Source organism: Macrotis lagotis, chromosome X (assembly GCF_037893015.1).
Source record: "Macrotis lagotis isolate mMagLag1 chromosome X, bilby.v1.9.chrom.fasta, whole genome shotgun sequence".
NCBI lineage: Eukaryota > Metazoa > Chordata > Mammalia > Peramelemorphia > Peramelidae > Macrotis > Macrotis lagotis.
Genome location: NC_133666.1, coordinates 82,035,535 through 82,051,840, shown reverse-complemented (window position 1 = coordinate 82,051,840; position 16,306 = coordinate 82,035,535). Strand labels below are relative to the sequence as shown.

The 16,306-nt window shown below is 46.3% G+C and overlaps 1 protein-coding gene across 5 annotated transcripts in view; it reads left to right on the top strand.

The window, feature by feature from the left end:
* The window catches only part of HCFC1 (host cell factor C1), a 30,110-nt gene that overhangs the window by 3,479 nt on the left and 10,325 nt on the right, over positions 1 to 16,306 (top strand). For 3 of the 5 annotated variants that reach the window (XM_074207158.1, XM_074207157.1, XM_074207159.1), the window contains exons 2-16: positions 6,346 to 6,494; positions 6,827 to 6,987; positions 7,578 to 7,786; positions 8,686 to 8,770; positions 10,025 to 10,131; positions 10,387 to 10,566; positions 10,676 to 11,050; positions 11,436 to 11,596; positions 12,108 to 12,305; positions 12,811 to 13,035; positions 13,334 to 13,438; positions 14,104 to 14,452; positions 14,736 to 14,878; positions 14,997 to 15,135; positions 15,643 to 15,863. In XM_074207158.1, the coding sequence (XP_074063259.1) occupies positions 6,346 to 6,494; positions 6,827 to 6,987; positions 7,578 to 7,786; positions 8,686 to 8,770; positions 10,025 to 10,131; positions 10,387 to 10,566; positions 10,676 to 11,050; positions 11,436 to 11,596; positions 12,108 to 12,305; positions 12,811 to 13,035; positions 13,334 to 13,438; positions 14,104 to 14,452; positions 14,736 to 14,878; positions 14,997 to 15,135; positions 15,643 to 15,863 (2,807 nt within the window). The remainder of the gene's footprint in view (positions 1 to 6,345; positions 6,495 to 6,826; positions 6,988 to 7,577; positions 7,787 to 8,685; positions 8,771 to 10,024; positions 10,132 to 10,386; positions 10,567 to 10,675; positions 11,051 to 11,435; positions 11,597 to 12,107; positions 12,306 to 12,810; positions 13,036 to 13,333; positions 13,439 to 14,103; positions 14,453 to 14,735; positions 14,879 to 14,996; positions 15,136 to 15,642; positions 15,864 to 16,306) is intronic. The other 2 variants (XM_074207161.1, XM_074207160.1) reach the window with 1 other exon arrangement.

The window sequence follows — 16,306 nt, the reverse complement described above, 5'->3', positions numbered from 1 at the left end:
AACTTTTCAATGTTCCTTTATTAACAAAACCTGTTTCGTGCCAGAATACCAATGGGTGATTAGGCCTGGCAAGAACTAAACTTAATCATATCTTCATGTCTGGATTTTAGGAGTACTCTGAGTACAGATCCTCCTGCTTTGAACTACCTACCTGATGGTGCTCTGATGCCCAGCTGCCTTTGCTGCCAGTGTAGAATTGATTGGCAGACACTCAAATGCCCTGTTACTCTGTGTGCCTGCCATCATTGCCACAAATGCTGGCAATAGTTCAAGGGGGAGCCAAGAGAAACAGGTTTTGAGCAAGGCTACTAAGAGTGCTTAAAGGCAGCTAGGTGGCACAGTAGATAGAGTACTGGCCCTGGAGTCATGAGGCCCTGAGTCCAAATCTGCCTTCAGACACTTAATAATTACCTAGCTGTTTGGCCTTGGGCAAGCCACTTAACCCCATTTGCCTTGCAAAAAAAAACAACCTAAAAAAAAAAAGACTGCTTAACACACAGCCAACTTAGTACCGGACTTAGATAATTCTGGTCTCATATCTGGCTTCTGCCCTATGAGCCTGGGCAAGTCCTCCAACCTCATCTGTAAAATGGAAAGCAGTTTTTTAATACTTGTAATACCTGAGCTTCAATAGTCAAATGAGACAATGTTTTGAAGTTGATGTTCTCTCTGTCTCTTTCTGCTCCCCTTCTTCCCTCTTTTGCTTTCTGCACCTCATCCCCTCCCCACCGTATCCTCTATATATACATATTCTACTACTAGCTAGCCTTTATTGATAGGTTCTTCTTGCACCATGTTACAGGGCACTTTTTTACTTTGCACTTAAGCATTTACCCCTGCCAATGGCACCTTTCAAGTAGAAATTGCTTAAGTTTTTGGTTCCTCATCTGCAGCATCTCTGCACACTCCTTTAAAAAAGGAGACCTTTGTTTCACAGGAAAGGGTGAAGCACAAACCCAGCTGTAGTTAGAGGAAATAGTGGAGCAAAGTGAGATATGAAGAAAATCTACTTCTCAAGTACCAGGACTGTTTCAGATATGCCTTTTGAACAAATAACAGTTCTGGAAATCCTATTCAAATGAAGTCTGGAGCAGCCTCCTTTAACATCCAAATTCTCTTCCAGAAAGTCAGATAGAAGCCTAATTAAAATGACTCCAAGACTAATACCCCTTTCTGGGCCTCCCGAGGAGTATTTTCATCCACATCTAAAAATGTGGCACTTGTCTACGGTCTTGGGAGCTTTTTAGGTCTTGCTCTTCTGGAAGTTCTAATGTGAAAAAAATGACCATTGCTAAGTAGGTAGGACCTGTAAGTGTAGGGTGTACATTAACACATGATCTTTGGGTACCCCAGAAAATGGGCACTTGAATGTATTAACTTTTGCTTTTGCTTTTCCTTTCCATATATTATCATAAAGTGTTAGACCATTTGATCTAACCCCCTCATTTGAAAAATTGACAGAAGAGAAAGGATTTGCTTGTTCACATACAGGGTTAGGCCTACGGAAATGGGAGAATTAAGATGATAATAGTGTGTGTTTATTACTTGAGTGTTTCATCCTTGAAGTGATACTTACAATAGATATTATCTTTATTTCATTTATGTAGAAACCAGCCAAATGGAGGTAGAGTTGAGAGTGGTCATAGAGTGCTAGAGATAGGATTCAATCTTACATCTCTGGATCTGTGGCTCCAAACTCTTTAAAATACACTGCTGCTGCTTCTCCACATAAGCATTGGTTTTACATATTTGAAGAGACTTCCAGCTTCTCTTCTTCCTCCAGAGGCTTCTGCTGGGATATAAATTAGAAATTTGATGAATGGTCTGGGAGGTTGAACTGTATGATTTTTCAAGATTCATGCCAAACCTAAATCTATTATTCAGTGCTTCAACATGTGGTACCTATAGGGTTTTTATTTCAACCAAATAGGTACATTTAAGGACTGGCTAACTCAGTACATTGGTTGACACTTTAAAAAACACTGTTGGAGTGCTTTCTGTGTGGGGGTGGGGGGAAGTAAGCAAGATTGGGGGGGGGAATTGTAAAACTCGAATAATATCTTTAATAAAAATAAATTTTAAAAAATTTAAAAAAACCGTTGAATTGGAGGTGGGTGAAAGGAGCATAATGATGCCATGAGTTTAAACTCAGTGTTGGCCCAGTAGTGTTTTGCTATTTCCAAATCACAAATTCCATCCCTGGCTGATTATTCCAAAGTTGTGTGGGATCAGTTGAAAGCTTGTTAGAAGCTATTAGAAAAAAATAACTTGAAACACAGATCCTCCTGATAGTTCAGTAGCAGACACCTTACTCGCTATGAGGGAGGTAGTCTATGCCCCATTTTGACCTGGGGAAGTCATCTCCTACCCCAACCCTGCTCCTTCATTTCCCCAACTATCAAATGAATAGAGTTGAACTAATAAAATAAATGACCTAAGTTCTGGCATGCCTTCCTGCTTTCATTCTGATCAGCATCAAAAGTTAGGTTGCTCCTTTCCCTGTTTGGGGCCTTAATGGGATGAACTTTCTCTTTCCCACGAATGGGTCAAATTGCTTTAACTCAAGTTATTTAAAGATTTTCTTTTTATACCTACCTTTATTGTTTGGCTCTTCTGCTTAGAAGATTTTTGGGAACTTGTCTGATAGTAACTTTAGCCTTGTGACTCTCTTGACCCATCCCACTGGGACATAAGGGGAGAGGCTGTGTATTGGGCCAAGAAGATGAGAAAAGTATTAATATAGATTTAAGCTATAGAAAGGCTATTAATTAATGTTAAGTTGGTGGGGGTCAGGGAACCCTGTTACCCAGCAAGCAAAAAAAGATGTGTAAACAACTCCAACTAAAGCTATTTGATTTGAAGGAGTTAGGCTCACCCAGCTGCTCCCCACCACCTACCCCCCCACCCCTTAAATTTTCAGTAGTTAAAAGTACCTGCAATTGTGAAAAATTAAATGATGTCATGGGGACTGTCCTTTATTATTATTTTTGGGGGAGGCTACGTAGTTTTAAAATAAAGTTAAAGTATCTCTGCATTCTTCCTGCAACAGCCCTTCCAAAGAAACTTAATTTAATTTTTTTAGGTTTTTTTTTTTTTTGCAAGGCAATGGGGTTAAGTGACTTGCCCAAGGCCCACACAGTTGTCAGAGGCCAGATTTGCACTCAGGTACTCTTGACTCCAGGACTGGTGCTGTATCCACTGGGCCACTTAGCTGCACCCCAAAGAAACTTTAAACTGAACATTTCTTTACTTCAGTGAGATATTCTCTTGTGTTTCTATGTCCTGAATATCTTGTCAGATACTTGATTAGGAAAAGGGAGGGAAGGGAGGATACTTTCCCCAAATCTTAGCAGAAGGACAGGAAGAAACAAAGAAAGTCACAGAGACAGTGTGTCTGTGTGTGTCTGTGTCTGTGTGTTTTTCTCCTGGTTACATGTTAAAACAATTTTTCTTTTTAAGATAAGTTTAACTTCAAAAGTCTACTCCTCCCTGAGACTGTAAGCAAGCAGATATAGGTTATATATGTGCACTCATATAAAACACTATCATATTAGATATTTTGTGTAAGACTAAAAAAAGTTGAAAAATAACATACTTCAGTTTGTATTCAAACAATGTCAATTGTTTCTCTGGAGGATAGTCCTTTGGAATTTTCTTGAATCTTTGTATTGCTGAGAAAGCAAAGTCTTTCCCAGTTCTTCATTGAACAATATTACTGTTACTGTTTATAACATTCTTCTGGTTCACTTCACATTATTTTGTATCAATTCATGGAAGCTATTCCAGGTTTTTATCCTGCTTGTTATTTCTTCTAGCACAATAGTATTCCAATGCAATCATCATATTCCACAACCATTCTCCAAACAGTAGGCATCCCTTTGATTTCAAATTCTTTGCCAACATAAAAAGTTACTACAAATATTTTTGTCCAAATAATTCCTTTCTCCATTTTTTGGATCTCTGGGATACAGACTTAGCAATGGTATTGCTCAAACAGTATCCCCCTTTAGGCATAGTTCCAAATTGCTCTCCAGAATGGCTGGATTGATTCATGTGCATTAGTGTCCCAGTTCTCCCACATCCCTTCCAACGTCCATCAGTTTCCTTTTTTCACAGCCAATCTGATCGGTAGTACTTAAGTGTAGTTTTAATTTGTATTTCTATTTGAGGGATTTTGGGGGGGGGGAGGGTGCTACCCAAGAAAAAGACTTGTTGGGCTTCACTGCAGCCATGAGGGAATCTCGTAGAGAGAGCACAGGTGGGTAGTGAAATAGACACTTTAAGGCAACTGTGGTAACTACTGGTGAGGCTAGAATTAGGTCATGATTGATCCCACCACCAGCTTTCATAACCACAGTCAGAAAAGAATAGTTTGTATATGTCTCAAAGCAGCAGCTTCAATCTCACCATCCATTTACTCTAGCTTTGATAGCCTTAACTCAGGGCCTAAGGGTGGAATATATTCTTTTTGTAAAGCACTTACTTTGTGGTTCACCCTGGCTCTTCATATCTTTCCCCTCCCACTCCCAACTGGAAACTATGTTTGCAAAGATATTTGGCTGGCTTGGCCAGGTGATGATGGACTTTGACAAGATGGGGTGGATCTGACAAGATGGGGTGGATCAGGGGCGGCTAGGTGGCGCAGTGGATAAAGCACTGGCCCTGGAGTCAGGAGTACCTGGGTTCAAATCCAGGCTCAGACACTTAATAATTACCTAGCTGTGTGGCCTTGGGCGAGCCACTTAACCCCATTTGCCTTGCAAAAAATCCTAAAAAAAAAAAAAAAGATGGGATGGATCAGGCTCCTCCAGAACTTACCATGGTCCTGGATGACTCACTAGTTTATGAGTATTCTGGGTAGTGTGGTATGGTGATTTAATGCAAGTGAGGCTGTTTTTGGTGGTGGTCTGGGGAGATATGAGACCTGGATATGATGGGGGTGGGTGTGACAACAGCAAACAGGGCTGCTGGCTGACTCCTCAGGTGCTCGAGCACACATGCACGCACATGCAAGTAGGAGGATGGGAAGTGGTTTGCTGTGTTTTGTCACCACTGAACAGTTACTCTGCTCTTAGGAAGAGGGGTTGATTAGTCCTTTACTCAGTCACAAAGCAACAAAAAAAACCTTAAGATGGCTTAATTTCCCCCTTTTCTTCTATTTACTTAGTCTGCTGACTGAAGGAACCTCCACCCCCAGAAAAGAGGCAGTGTACCTCCCCTCATGCTCAGCAGATATGCTGGCCTTTTTAAAGGGAATCCCATTAATGAGTCTCGTGACAGGGCAGGGAGACTTTTTAGCTTCTAAGTACAAGGGATTTAGACCCTAGTGATTCAGACCCTCAGTTAGGCAGCAGGTATTGTGGCAAAGCCTGTGCTCAGCACTGAGGAAACAAAAGAAAGCAAAAAGAGAATTCCTGCCTTCATGGAGCTCCAGTTCTAGTTGAAGTGAAAGGAATGGGAAAGGCTTCTTGTAGTGAGAGAAGGGAAAGCCTTGCAGGGAATGGGGGGCAGCCAGGGAAAAGCCATTTTTTTCCCAGAGATGGGAATGTCTGTGTTTTTGGCACCACAAGGTGGCCAGTGTAGCTAGGTCAGAGAGGGTGAGGAAAAGAGATGGAAAAGGGTAGGCAGTCAGGTAAAGAAGAATTTGAAAGGTTGGTGGTGCTCAGGAATCACTGGATCTCACTGAGCAGGGTGCAGCAGAGTCTGATGTATACTTGAGAAAAATTCCTGCTAAGGGAGTCTGGATGGGATTGGGAAAAGACTTGAGGCAGACCAGTTATTGTAGTGGTCTAGGTGACAGGAAAGAAGGATCTGAAGTAGACTTCTGGTTGAATATGAGTGGAAAAGAGATGCATTTAATACAGTTTGTTAGATTGAAATGACAAGATTTGGCAGCAGGTTGAACTATATGGGGTGAATGTGAGAGCAGCTTTGAGAGTGACACTGAAATGTCAAGCCTGGGTAGATGGTGAGGCCTTCCAGGGGATGAGTTCTGTTGGGCAGACCATTGAACACTATAGCAAGAGAAGTAGCCAGTGGTAATCCAGAGGAGAACAGGAGAAATTCAGGGAAGATTCTAAAATCAGTTTATAAGTTAGTAGGTTTCTCCCTATTACAAAGAACTTGACATGAAACAAAGACATTATCAGGGCAGGACTAGCTGGACACCATTGGGTGGGGTGCTAGCTGACATACATCCCTGAAATCTGTGGGGTGAGGACAGAAGGGGTTAGAGGTGGAATGGTTTTAATAAGGGGCAAAAAAGAAGTGACAGGATCTTCGGTCTCTGTGCTTGGCCCATAGTCTTTCCCAAGCAGTTCTCTGATTATTGCTACTTCTTTCCAGCAACCAACCAATGGTTTATCCCTGCGGTTCGTGGGGACATCCCTCCAGGCTGTGCAGCCTATGGCTTTGTATGTGATGGGACTCGCCTGCTGGTGTTTGGTGGGATGGTGGAATATGGGAAGTACAGCAACGACCTCTACGAGTTGCAGGTAACAACCTAGCCTTGGGATCTCTGGTCCCAGGACCAATCCTCTACCTCAGAGACTGGGAGAATGGGGGGTGTAGAATGAGTAGGTGGCAGAGGTAGGGAGGCTATAAATAGGATGAACCAAAGTTCCTTGGGTAACTAAGCTTGCCACTGCTTCCCCACCACACTCTACTAAGGCCTCCTTGAGGGGGTGCAAGCTCATTCTTTTTCTGCTCTGATGGGCAGTTGGCTGTTGGGTTAACCCAGGGGCACACCTTCTCTATGGTGCTTTTCCTCTAGGCTTTGACCATTTTTCTTCAGCAGAACTTGATATCCTTTGTCCTCTGATTACAGGCGAGCAGGTGGGAGTGGAAAAGGCTTAAAGCAAAAGCCCCCAAAAATGGGCCTCCTCCATGCCCTCGACTTGGGCACAGCTTTTCTCTTGTGGGCAACAAATGCTACCTCTTTGGGGGTTTGGCTAACGACAGCGAGGATCCCAAGAACAACATTCCAAGGTGAGGTTTTTCCACTTTGGTCACAAAATCCCATGGTCCCAGGCATCAGATTAGGATCCTCAGGAATTCTTAAGGATCTCTACTGCAGTTCCCTTGTCACAGTGTCTTTGCTATAATACCTAGACACTCTGGCCTTTCAGAGCTTGAGAATCTTGGAACAGCTGAATCACGATTTGCAGCTATGCAATGAGGAGGTGGGCCAGACTTTTTTCAGCTTTAACCTATATGAATTGATGATCTAGCCTAGAGAAATAAAATTTCAGGGATGCACCTCTTCCCCCCCACCTCCCCAGGGTTCTAATTTGCCTTCATGCTTGGTTGCCTGCAGGTGTGGTATTTTCAGGGACCTTAGGCCAAGGGGCAAAAAAAAAGTCCCTGGGACTTTGACTCACTTTGAGAAATTGATGTGGGATCCTTCCCTGAGAGAAGGTGGAAGGAGAAACGAGTAAATTTGGCCTTGTTACAGTTTTTGCTAATTCTCCATGCATGCAGTCAGGTGTGGTCTAGAAAATATTTAGCCTATAGAACTTTTCCTGCCTCACCATAAATATCAGGGAGTGTTGTGACTTCATAGGACTACTCTTTCTCAGGTACCTGAATGACCTGTACATCCTGGAGTTACGACCTGGCTCCGGCGTGGTAGCCTGGGATATCCCCATCACCTATGGGGTCCTACCGCCCCCCAGGGAATCCCACACAGCTGTAGTCTACACAGAAAAGGACAACAAAAAGTCCAAGCTGGTTATCTATGGGGGAATGAGTGGCTGCAGACTTGGGGATCTCTGGACCTTAGATATTGGTAAGACCCTAAAGTAAGTTAAGTTCTAGCTAGTGTCTAGCATCTCTGGAATGTAAGAAGACAAAGGTATGTCTTCGTTCTCTTTTAGTATCTTGGACAGAACTTCTTTGAATGGTTGTGGTTTGTATGGTGACCCTTATCCAATCAGTCATCCTTGGAACAAATATTGCCAGGCCTTTCTGAGGTCAAAGAGCAAATTTTGCTACTTACTTGCCCATTGCAAGTAAAGAGGTTTCTTTGATGTTTGTGACTAACTTTCTCACCTCTGAGAGAGGAATAGTGTTGGAAAGAAGAGGAGTGACTTCATGCTGTTCTGCTGACTTATGTGGGATCAGCTTAAGATGGAGGGAGAGAGAGAGAGATCACAAATAGGGACCTTCACATTCTGTCCACCCCACCATCAGGACCATAGTCATTTTACACGCAACTGAATGGGCTTGAAGACTGGACTGGGAGGGACAGCCAAGAGGGAATGGAATAGGGGAGAGGGGGGAATATTTTCCTTGAGAAGAAGTACTTGGTCCATGGGGCAAGGGGAGGCCAGACCTCTTTGAAGGACTGGTATAGAAAAAAGAGGGAGGGAGATTAGCTTTGGGTCGCCAGGTTTAAAAAAAAAAGGCAGATTTTAAGTATTTGAGTATTACTTAAGTATTTGAGAGTATTTTCAAAACAGGAACTAACCAACAGCAGAATTTGGGAGGGTAGTAAGCTCCCCCATCAATTAAAATGTTAGTACAAAAGGGAGATGACCAGTTAGGGATACTGCAGTGGATGGGAATCTGGAGCATTCAGTACTCTTCCACCCCAACAGTGTCACTCTGGGCTCTAAGGGCTCCCCTTGTAGATTAGGTACATATTATTAGAAGTTGGTAGAAAATTGAACTCTCTTGTGTGTACAGAAACCCTGACCTGGAATAAACCTACACTCAGTGGGGTGGCTCCTCTCCCTCGAAGTCTTCATTCTGCCACCACCATAGGAAACAAGTGAGTGGATCATCTTCCCTATTGCCCATACAGCCCCCCCTTCCTCCCTTCCCTTTTGGATCTTGTCAGACCCATTATCCCATCAACCCCTGAAGTCCAAGGAAGAGTGTCTTCATTCAGCTGGCATTTTCCCCAAGACTATATATATAGTTCTGTGTTTGAGGAGTTGTAGGATTGTATATCTCATGTGATCCCATCTCTTTCCAAAAGGGGGCATGGTTGGACCTAGGTTTTCAGAAAAAGTGACTGCCCCACTTACTAGAATACTTAAAAGTTAACGCAAAGAGTCGCCCACACACCAAGGAATGAAAACTAATAGGCCCATTACTGGGTTATGGAGGCAATAGTGAGGCCAGACCCTAAGAGAAGCAGATAGCTTAGGGAATGGCTTGGGAGTCAGGAACCCTAGCGAGGCTCTTTGACTCAATTGCAATGAGAGTGTGGACAGGTACCAGTGTCTCTTGGACCCTGGTTCTGTTGCCCCTAAAATAAAGAAGTTGAACTATCTCAAGTCACTTCTGGCATTAATGTATTGGGTTCCTTTAAAAAGACAGAGTGAGAGAAGCCGTATGTGTCATGTAGGTTGGACTGGCCTTGGAGGCAGGAAGACTTGGGTTCAAATTCCACCTCTGACAATTCTGACTTTGTGGTCTTGGGCAAATCATTTAATTTCTGTGTGACTCACCAAGACTCTTAAGTTGCTGGGAAATTGCTGATCTGCATTTGTAGAGATTTTCCACTGAAGGGTTCCTTATCCCAATCAGAATCTCCACCATGGACAAAAAGAGACTTGTTATAGATTGATTCCTAGTGTGGGGGAAGGGGGGTGTAGTACAGCCCCATGGTTGGATGGTTGGGGAGAAAAGTGGTCTGTGGAGAGCTGTCAGGATGCCCCACCTAGATCCAGAGGCCTTGATCTCAGTCTTGAGTTGGCAGGTTAGAGAACAGGTCTGCAGAGCTGTGTGTGTGAGTATGCAGTATGCTACCTGGGGACCTTTGCCCCAGCTCTGAGTCCTCTGGCCAAACAGACTCAGGCGTTCAAGAATGGAGGGGATTGTTATTTGAGACATAAAGCTAGTTCACAGGAATTCATTGAGGAACTTTAAAATTCTAGTCAAAGACTCCAGGCTAGAGGTGAAAAGGAGCAGAGATCTCCTGAGCATCCGGAGTCAGGCTGAAGACTTTGGTATGAGGGAGGCTTTTCAGAGGTACTCCCTGGACTGTCACCCACATGTCCTGTCCTCCTTTCCTCAGAATGTACGTGTTTGGTGGTTGGGTTCCTCTTGTCATGGATGATGTCAAAGTGGCCACGCATGAGAAGGAGTGGAAGTGCACCAACACACTGGCCTGTCTCAACTTGGGTATGGTTCTTAGGCTCGAAGGCTCAACTGCCACCCTAGACAGGCTGGAGTAGGGAGACTCTCCCTCTTTCCTATACACACTAGGCAGGGGGTGGGACCTGGGCCCCAAAGGACAGTCAGACTGTCTTGTCTCTCTCTTTCCTCTCCCCCCACCCAACCTAATCCTAAATTCTGCTGCAGAAATTCATATATGCACTGATAATTTTTTCTTCCTTCACCAACATCATTGCCCTTCCCTTGCTTCCCCTGCCCTAGATACCATGGCATGGGAAGCTATTCTGATGGATACTTTGGAAGACAACATCCCTCGGGCTCGAGCTGGGCACTGTGCTGTGGCCATTAATACCCGGCTCTATATTTGGAGTGGACGAGATGGTTACCGTAAGGCTTGGAATAACCAAGTCTGCTGTAAGGACCTCTGGTACCTAGAGACAGGTAAGATGAGGATAGCCATGTTAGGTGGACCCCACAGGGCCAAGACAGGTAGTTCTTGCTTCACTGGAGGCCTTCTACATACTCCCTTGTGATGTATTTGCATTTACAGAAAAGCCTCCTGCCCCATCCCGGGTGCAGCTGGTCCGAGCCAACACCAACTCCCTGGAGGTGAGCTGGGGAGCAGTGCCAACAGCTGACAGCTATCTCCTGCAGCTCCAGAAGTATGACATTCCTGCTGCTGCCGCTGCTGCTGCTGCTGCCACTTCACCTGCAGCCAACCCAGTTCCATCTGTGCCTATCAATCCCCCCAAGAGCCCTGCCCCAGCTGCAGCAGCCCCTGCTGTGCAACCCCTGGCCCAGGTTGGCATTACACTGCTCCCACAGGCAGCTGCAACAACCCCCCCAACCACCACCACCACCATCCAGGTCTTGCCGACAGTGCCTGGCAGCCCCATCCCTGTGCCCACCACAGGTCGGACTCAAGGTGAGCCATCTGGCCACATGTTGAGCTGGCCTCTGCCTGGTTGGGGAGAGCAAGGGAATGGTCTAAGGGAGACCTGACTCTATGGACAACTGAAATTTGTATTCTTCCCAAAGGATGGGTCCTTTAGTCAGCTCTTAAACTGAGTAAGCATTGTGTGAAAGTAGGAAGTGGTACAGTCTCTACCACGAGGGTGATTCCACTCTGAGAATGGTACAAACAAAACCAGCCACACAACTAAGAACAGTGGCCTAGAGCTTTTGCCATCCAGGGAGCAGTGACCCAGGGCCACAGCAGGCTCCAGGAAGGAGCCTCTGCTCTGCTCTGCAGTCATGCAGTGGGCATGCTTGGCCTGAAGTCCAGCATGCCCACCCTCCTTTATTGGCAGGTGTCCCTGCTGTTCTCAAAGTGACCGGCCCCCAAGCTACAGCAGGAACTCCCCTGGTCACTGTTCGACCAGCCAGCCAACCTGGAAAAGCTCCAGTTACTGTGACTTCGCTGCCTGCTGGTGTCCGAATGGTTGTGCCGACACAGAGTGCCCAGGGGACAGTGAGTTGATGCCCAGTTGGCTTTGCCATGTAAGAGTATCGGAGAGAGGTCCTCTGTTGCCCTTGGAAAATACAGATGGAAACTAAGAGGCTTTCTGGGCCTTGGGAGGAATGGCTTGTGCCCTTGGAGACCACAGAAGAAAACAGAGAGCCTTTGCAGGCCTTGGGGGGAATGATTTATATCTATTTGTCCAGTCCTTGAGATGGCAAATAGGGAGTTTGATGACTAAAAATCCCTGTTGCCAGAAAAACTTGGGAGTCAGTGCTAGCCTTTGGAATGTTACTTGGGCCAGGAGGAGGGGAAGCAGCCCTTATACAGCTCATTGGGCCCCTTCCCTTGTTCCCACTTGTACTGAGAGGAGAAAGGAGAAAGATGATGATTCTAGGAGCTTGTGTTTATAGCTGAGGGCCCAAGAAAGCAAGGCGGCATTCATACATATACAGGGATGACTTGATCCTAGGACTCAACCCCAAGCCAGGTCTTCCTTTTTGCTTCTCTCATTTTTTTTCAGGTGATTGGCAGCAACCCTCAGATGAGTGGCATGGCAGCCCTGGCTGCAGCAGCTGCAGCCACCCAGAAGATCCCTCCTTCTTCAGCTCCCACAGTACTGAGTGTCCCTGCAGGGACCACCATTGTTAAGACAGTAGCAGTGTCTCCTGGCACTACCACGCTTCCAGCCACAGTGAAAGTGGCCTCCTCACCTGTCATGGTAAGCACTCTGGGTGCCTCTGAAGGCAGGAAGTCATATGTCTACTCCCTCTTCTGGGTAGAAGTAAGATGTTCCAGGCTTAGCAAAAGGAAGCAGGAGCCACTGGCGGGGGGGGGGGGGGGGGGTGGGGTTCGCAGGGCAGCACTCTCTTAGTGCTGTTCTCAGGGCTCATGATGAAAACAAGACAATTTGTGATCCAAGATCTGGGAGAACTTTCAGATTGGGGATATGGGAGTTTATATCACGTGGGATAGCTTAGGTCTAGTCCTGCCCTAGTATTCAAGGAATCCTAGCTGGAACTCTTTCCCCTAGACTGGTAGCTGTGACCCACTTGATTTGAAGGGTCTGTCCTTCTACCTCAGATTATTCAATTGTGAGTTGGCTGCAAAGGTCTGAACTTAGGGAGTCTTAGAGCAGAACATCCTGAAGCTCTTCTTTTAAGCTTTTTTTTTGTGCCCTTTTTGGTTATCAGTGCTTTATCCTCTGTCTCTTCCTTTTGCCTCAGGTGAGCAACCCAGCTACCCGGATGCTTAAGACAGCAGCAGCTCAAGTGGGCACATCAGTGTCATCAGCTGCCAACACTCCTACCCGCCCTATCATCACTGTCCACAAATCAGGCACTGTGACTGTGGCCCAGCAAGCCCAGGTGGTGACCACTGTGGTTGGTGGGGTCACCAAAACCATCACTCTGGTGAAGAGTCCCATCTCTGTTCCAGGGGGCAGTGCACTGGTGAGTAGCAGGCTGCAGGGGACAGACAGAATTCCCAATCGGGGGGGCTAAATCCAATGCTGCTCAGGACCTGGGTCAGCCTGACTGTAGCTAGCTGGAATATTGGAGGTGCATTCTGGGAAAGTTTTCACTGCAACTACCATTTGACTTCTAGTGAATCCTCTGCCCTATTTTCCTGACTTAATTTTTTGAAATAAGATTGTTTTTCTCAATTAACAAAAAATATGTATAGATCAGCAAAACATGCCCAAATTGGCCATGTCCAAAATCTCTATCTCATCTCCCCTTTACTTTACAGATTTCTAATCTGGGCAAAGTGATGTCAGTTGTTCAGACCAAACCGGTTCAGACCTCAGCAGTCACAGGCCAGGCTTCTACTGGTCCTGTGACTCAGATCATCCAGGTAAATGATCCAGTCTAGGTTAGCAATGGGGGACATTGGCTGATATGTTTGACCTTGTAGTCCTTTTGCAAAAGACTCAGTACAGGCACTTTTCCAGATTTGTGGCCCTTTCCTAGTCAATGGCTAAAAAGAATTACAGGTGCTTTCTTTTACTAGGATTGATGATCAAGAGTCTGAGTGTTTGCTATGGAAACATAGGGGGCAGGAGGCAGGTGTCTGTCTGGGAGTAGCTTCATCAAGACGACTGAGGCTGACAGCTGGGGGCAGGAGGGAGGGTACCCTATGAACTATGAGCAGAGAAATTGACCTTCAGCACTGCAGCAGCAGCAGGCACAGGAACAGCTAGCACTTTAGAGACTACACAAAGGTTTGCTGAGCCCTTTACAGGCACGATCTCATTTGAAGGAAAAGAATAGAGGTGAGTGAGTGGCCCTGGGCTGCCTACTACAAATGGCATTTGTTGCATTTTCTTCCATCAAAAGAAGTTTGGACCTAGACAGGAGCACATGTATGTATGAGTGTAGAGAAATTTTAAACAAAATCTTGACAGGAAAGATTCTGATACTGAGCTGTTCCATTCTCTGCCCCCCAAACCCAGACTAAAGGATGCTAAAGAACACCATTCTTTCCTCCTTCCCATTTCTCTTCTCTACCCTTCCTCTCAGACCAAAGGACCCCTGCCAGCGGGTACCATTCTGAAGCTGGTAACATCAGCAGATGGCAAGCCTACCACCATTATCACCACCACCCAGGCCAGCGGGACTGGAACCAAACCCACCATCTTGGGCATCAGCAGTGTCTCCCCCAATACCACCAAACCGGGCACCACCACCATCATCAAAACCATCCCCATGTCGGCTATCATCACCCAGTCCGGAGCGACGGGTAGGGGCGTCGGGCAGGGGCCGCGCGATATGTACCCGAATACAATTACTCTCCAAAAGTCACCCGACACAACATCCTGGGTGTCCCCCAATGGGCTGAATTCTGAGTCGGGGTATAAGGTCCAGGCTGGTGAGTAACTGGATTACGAGGCTGGAGAGAGCAAAGGGGGCAATTTGGAGTTCTCTTATTTTCCCTTTTTCTTTTTATTTCAAATTTTATGGGGGAGGTGGCGGGGCAAATGTGACTCTTCGTATTAGGATACTTGGAGGGGTGGAAGATAATAGACATGGGCATAAAGCACCATCTAATCCACACTTGGTTGGAGGTGGGTTGTGAGGGAAGAGTTGGTAGTTGGCTTCTACCAGAACCTGACCGAGGACTGGACTTTCTTTATTCTCTTCTGTCCTCCCAGGTGTAACTAGCAGTCCTGGCATCAAATCTCCCATTACCATCATTACCACAAAGGTCATGACGTCGGGCACAGGCACACCTGCCAAAATCATCACTGCTGTCCCAAAAATTGCCACTGGACATGGGCAGCAGGGTGTAACTCAGGTACAGCATACCTGCCTCCCCATGCTTTGATATATCTCAAATCTTCTTCTGCCATTCTTGGGGTGTCCTGCAGTATTTTTTCAAGGGTTGCTCATCCCTCTAACCTTTGATATTACAGGTGGTGCTGAAGGGAGCCCCTGGACAGCCAGGCACCATCCTCCGCACAGTCCCCATGGGTGGGGTGCGACTTGTCACCCCAGTCACGGTATCAGCTGTCAAACCAACAGTCACCACCCTAGTGGTGAAGGGCACCACAGGTACATGACTGGTAGACAGGACGATGTTAGGCTGAGCAATTGGTCGGCCTCCTTGTCCTCCTAATTGAACCCTTCTGCCTCCTCTAGTGTTATGGAGAGCATAGTACTCAGATCATCTGACCCCAGAATTGGGCATAGCATCTAGATAGCTTCCCTTGAGGGTAACACCCCAGGCCCTTTCTGATAGTGGGCTTTCACATCAGTCTCATTTTGTCCAGCCTCTTGGGGTAAACACACTCCATGTTTTGACCACCGTAGCATCCCCCAGGGACTATTTTCCCCCTTGAAGCTTGTATTCCTGGCTATCTTGCCTCCAGGCATCAGATATTTTCCTCCTGACCCCTGACATCTCAGTGACAGAAACCTAGCAGACTAGCCTTAACTAAAAGAGAGAGTCCGGGGACTTGTTTGGTTCCTGTGGTGAGGGAGGAGTGGGGAGGAAGGCAAGCCAGTGAGGATAGCTGGGAAGAAGTGGCCCCATCTCATCTTGTTTCACCTTCCCTCCAGGAGTCACAACCCTTGGCACTGTGACTGGTACAGTGTCCACCAGCCTTGCTGGAGCAGGCGGGCATAACACCAATGCCTCCCTAGCTACTCCTATCACCACTCTGGGGACCATTGCCACCCTTTCGAGCCAGGTGATCAATCCTACAGCCATTACAGTGTCAGCTGCCCAGACCACTCTGACAGCAGCAGGAGGGCTCACCACCCCCACCATTACCATGCAGGTAGGCCCTTCCTCCACTGCCACTCAGCCCACCAGATCACTACAGAAGCAAATAAGTACAGTAGCATGGTGAGCGAGCAGGTCAGGCTGGATGGAAGGAGAGCCAAGGTCTCGCTATATAACCCTGGGCAAATTCTTCCTCTTGAGTTCTCTCCCATCTAATAACCTCATGTGGTAACATTAAGTAAAGTGAGGGGAGAAAATCCCAGCACCATGAACATTTTCCTAGCAAGTGGAATAGTCTCCTGGATTGGGGGCAGGTGGAATACCTGACTAATGAGTATGTGTAAGTGACTTCCTTCATTTCTCCACTCTCCTCTCCCTTCCAGTGCACTCCCCAGTCCCTTCCAGGACTTCAGAAATAGAATTTCCAAATTAGCCTGGAGGGCTGGAATTGGCCCTGATCACTTTGCCATATCCACTGTACATGTCGGCACCGTGCAT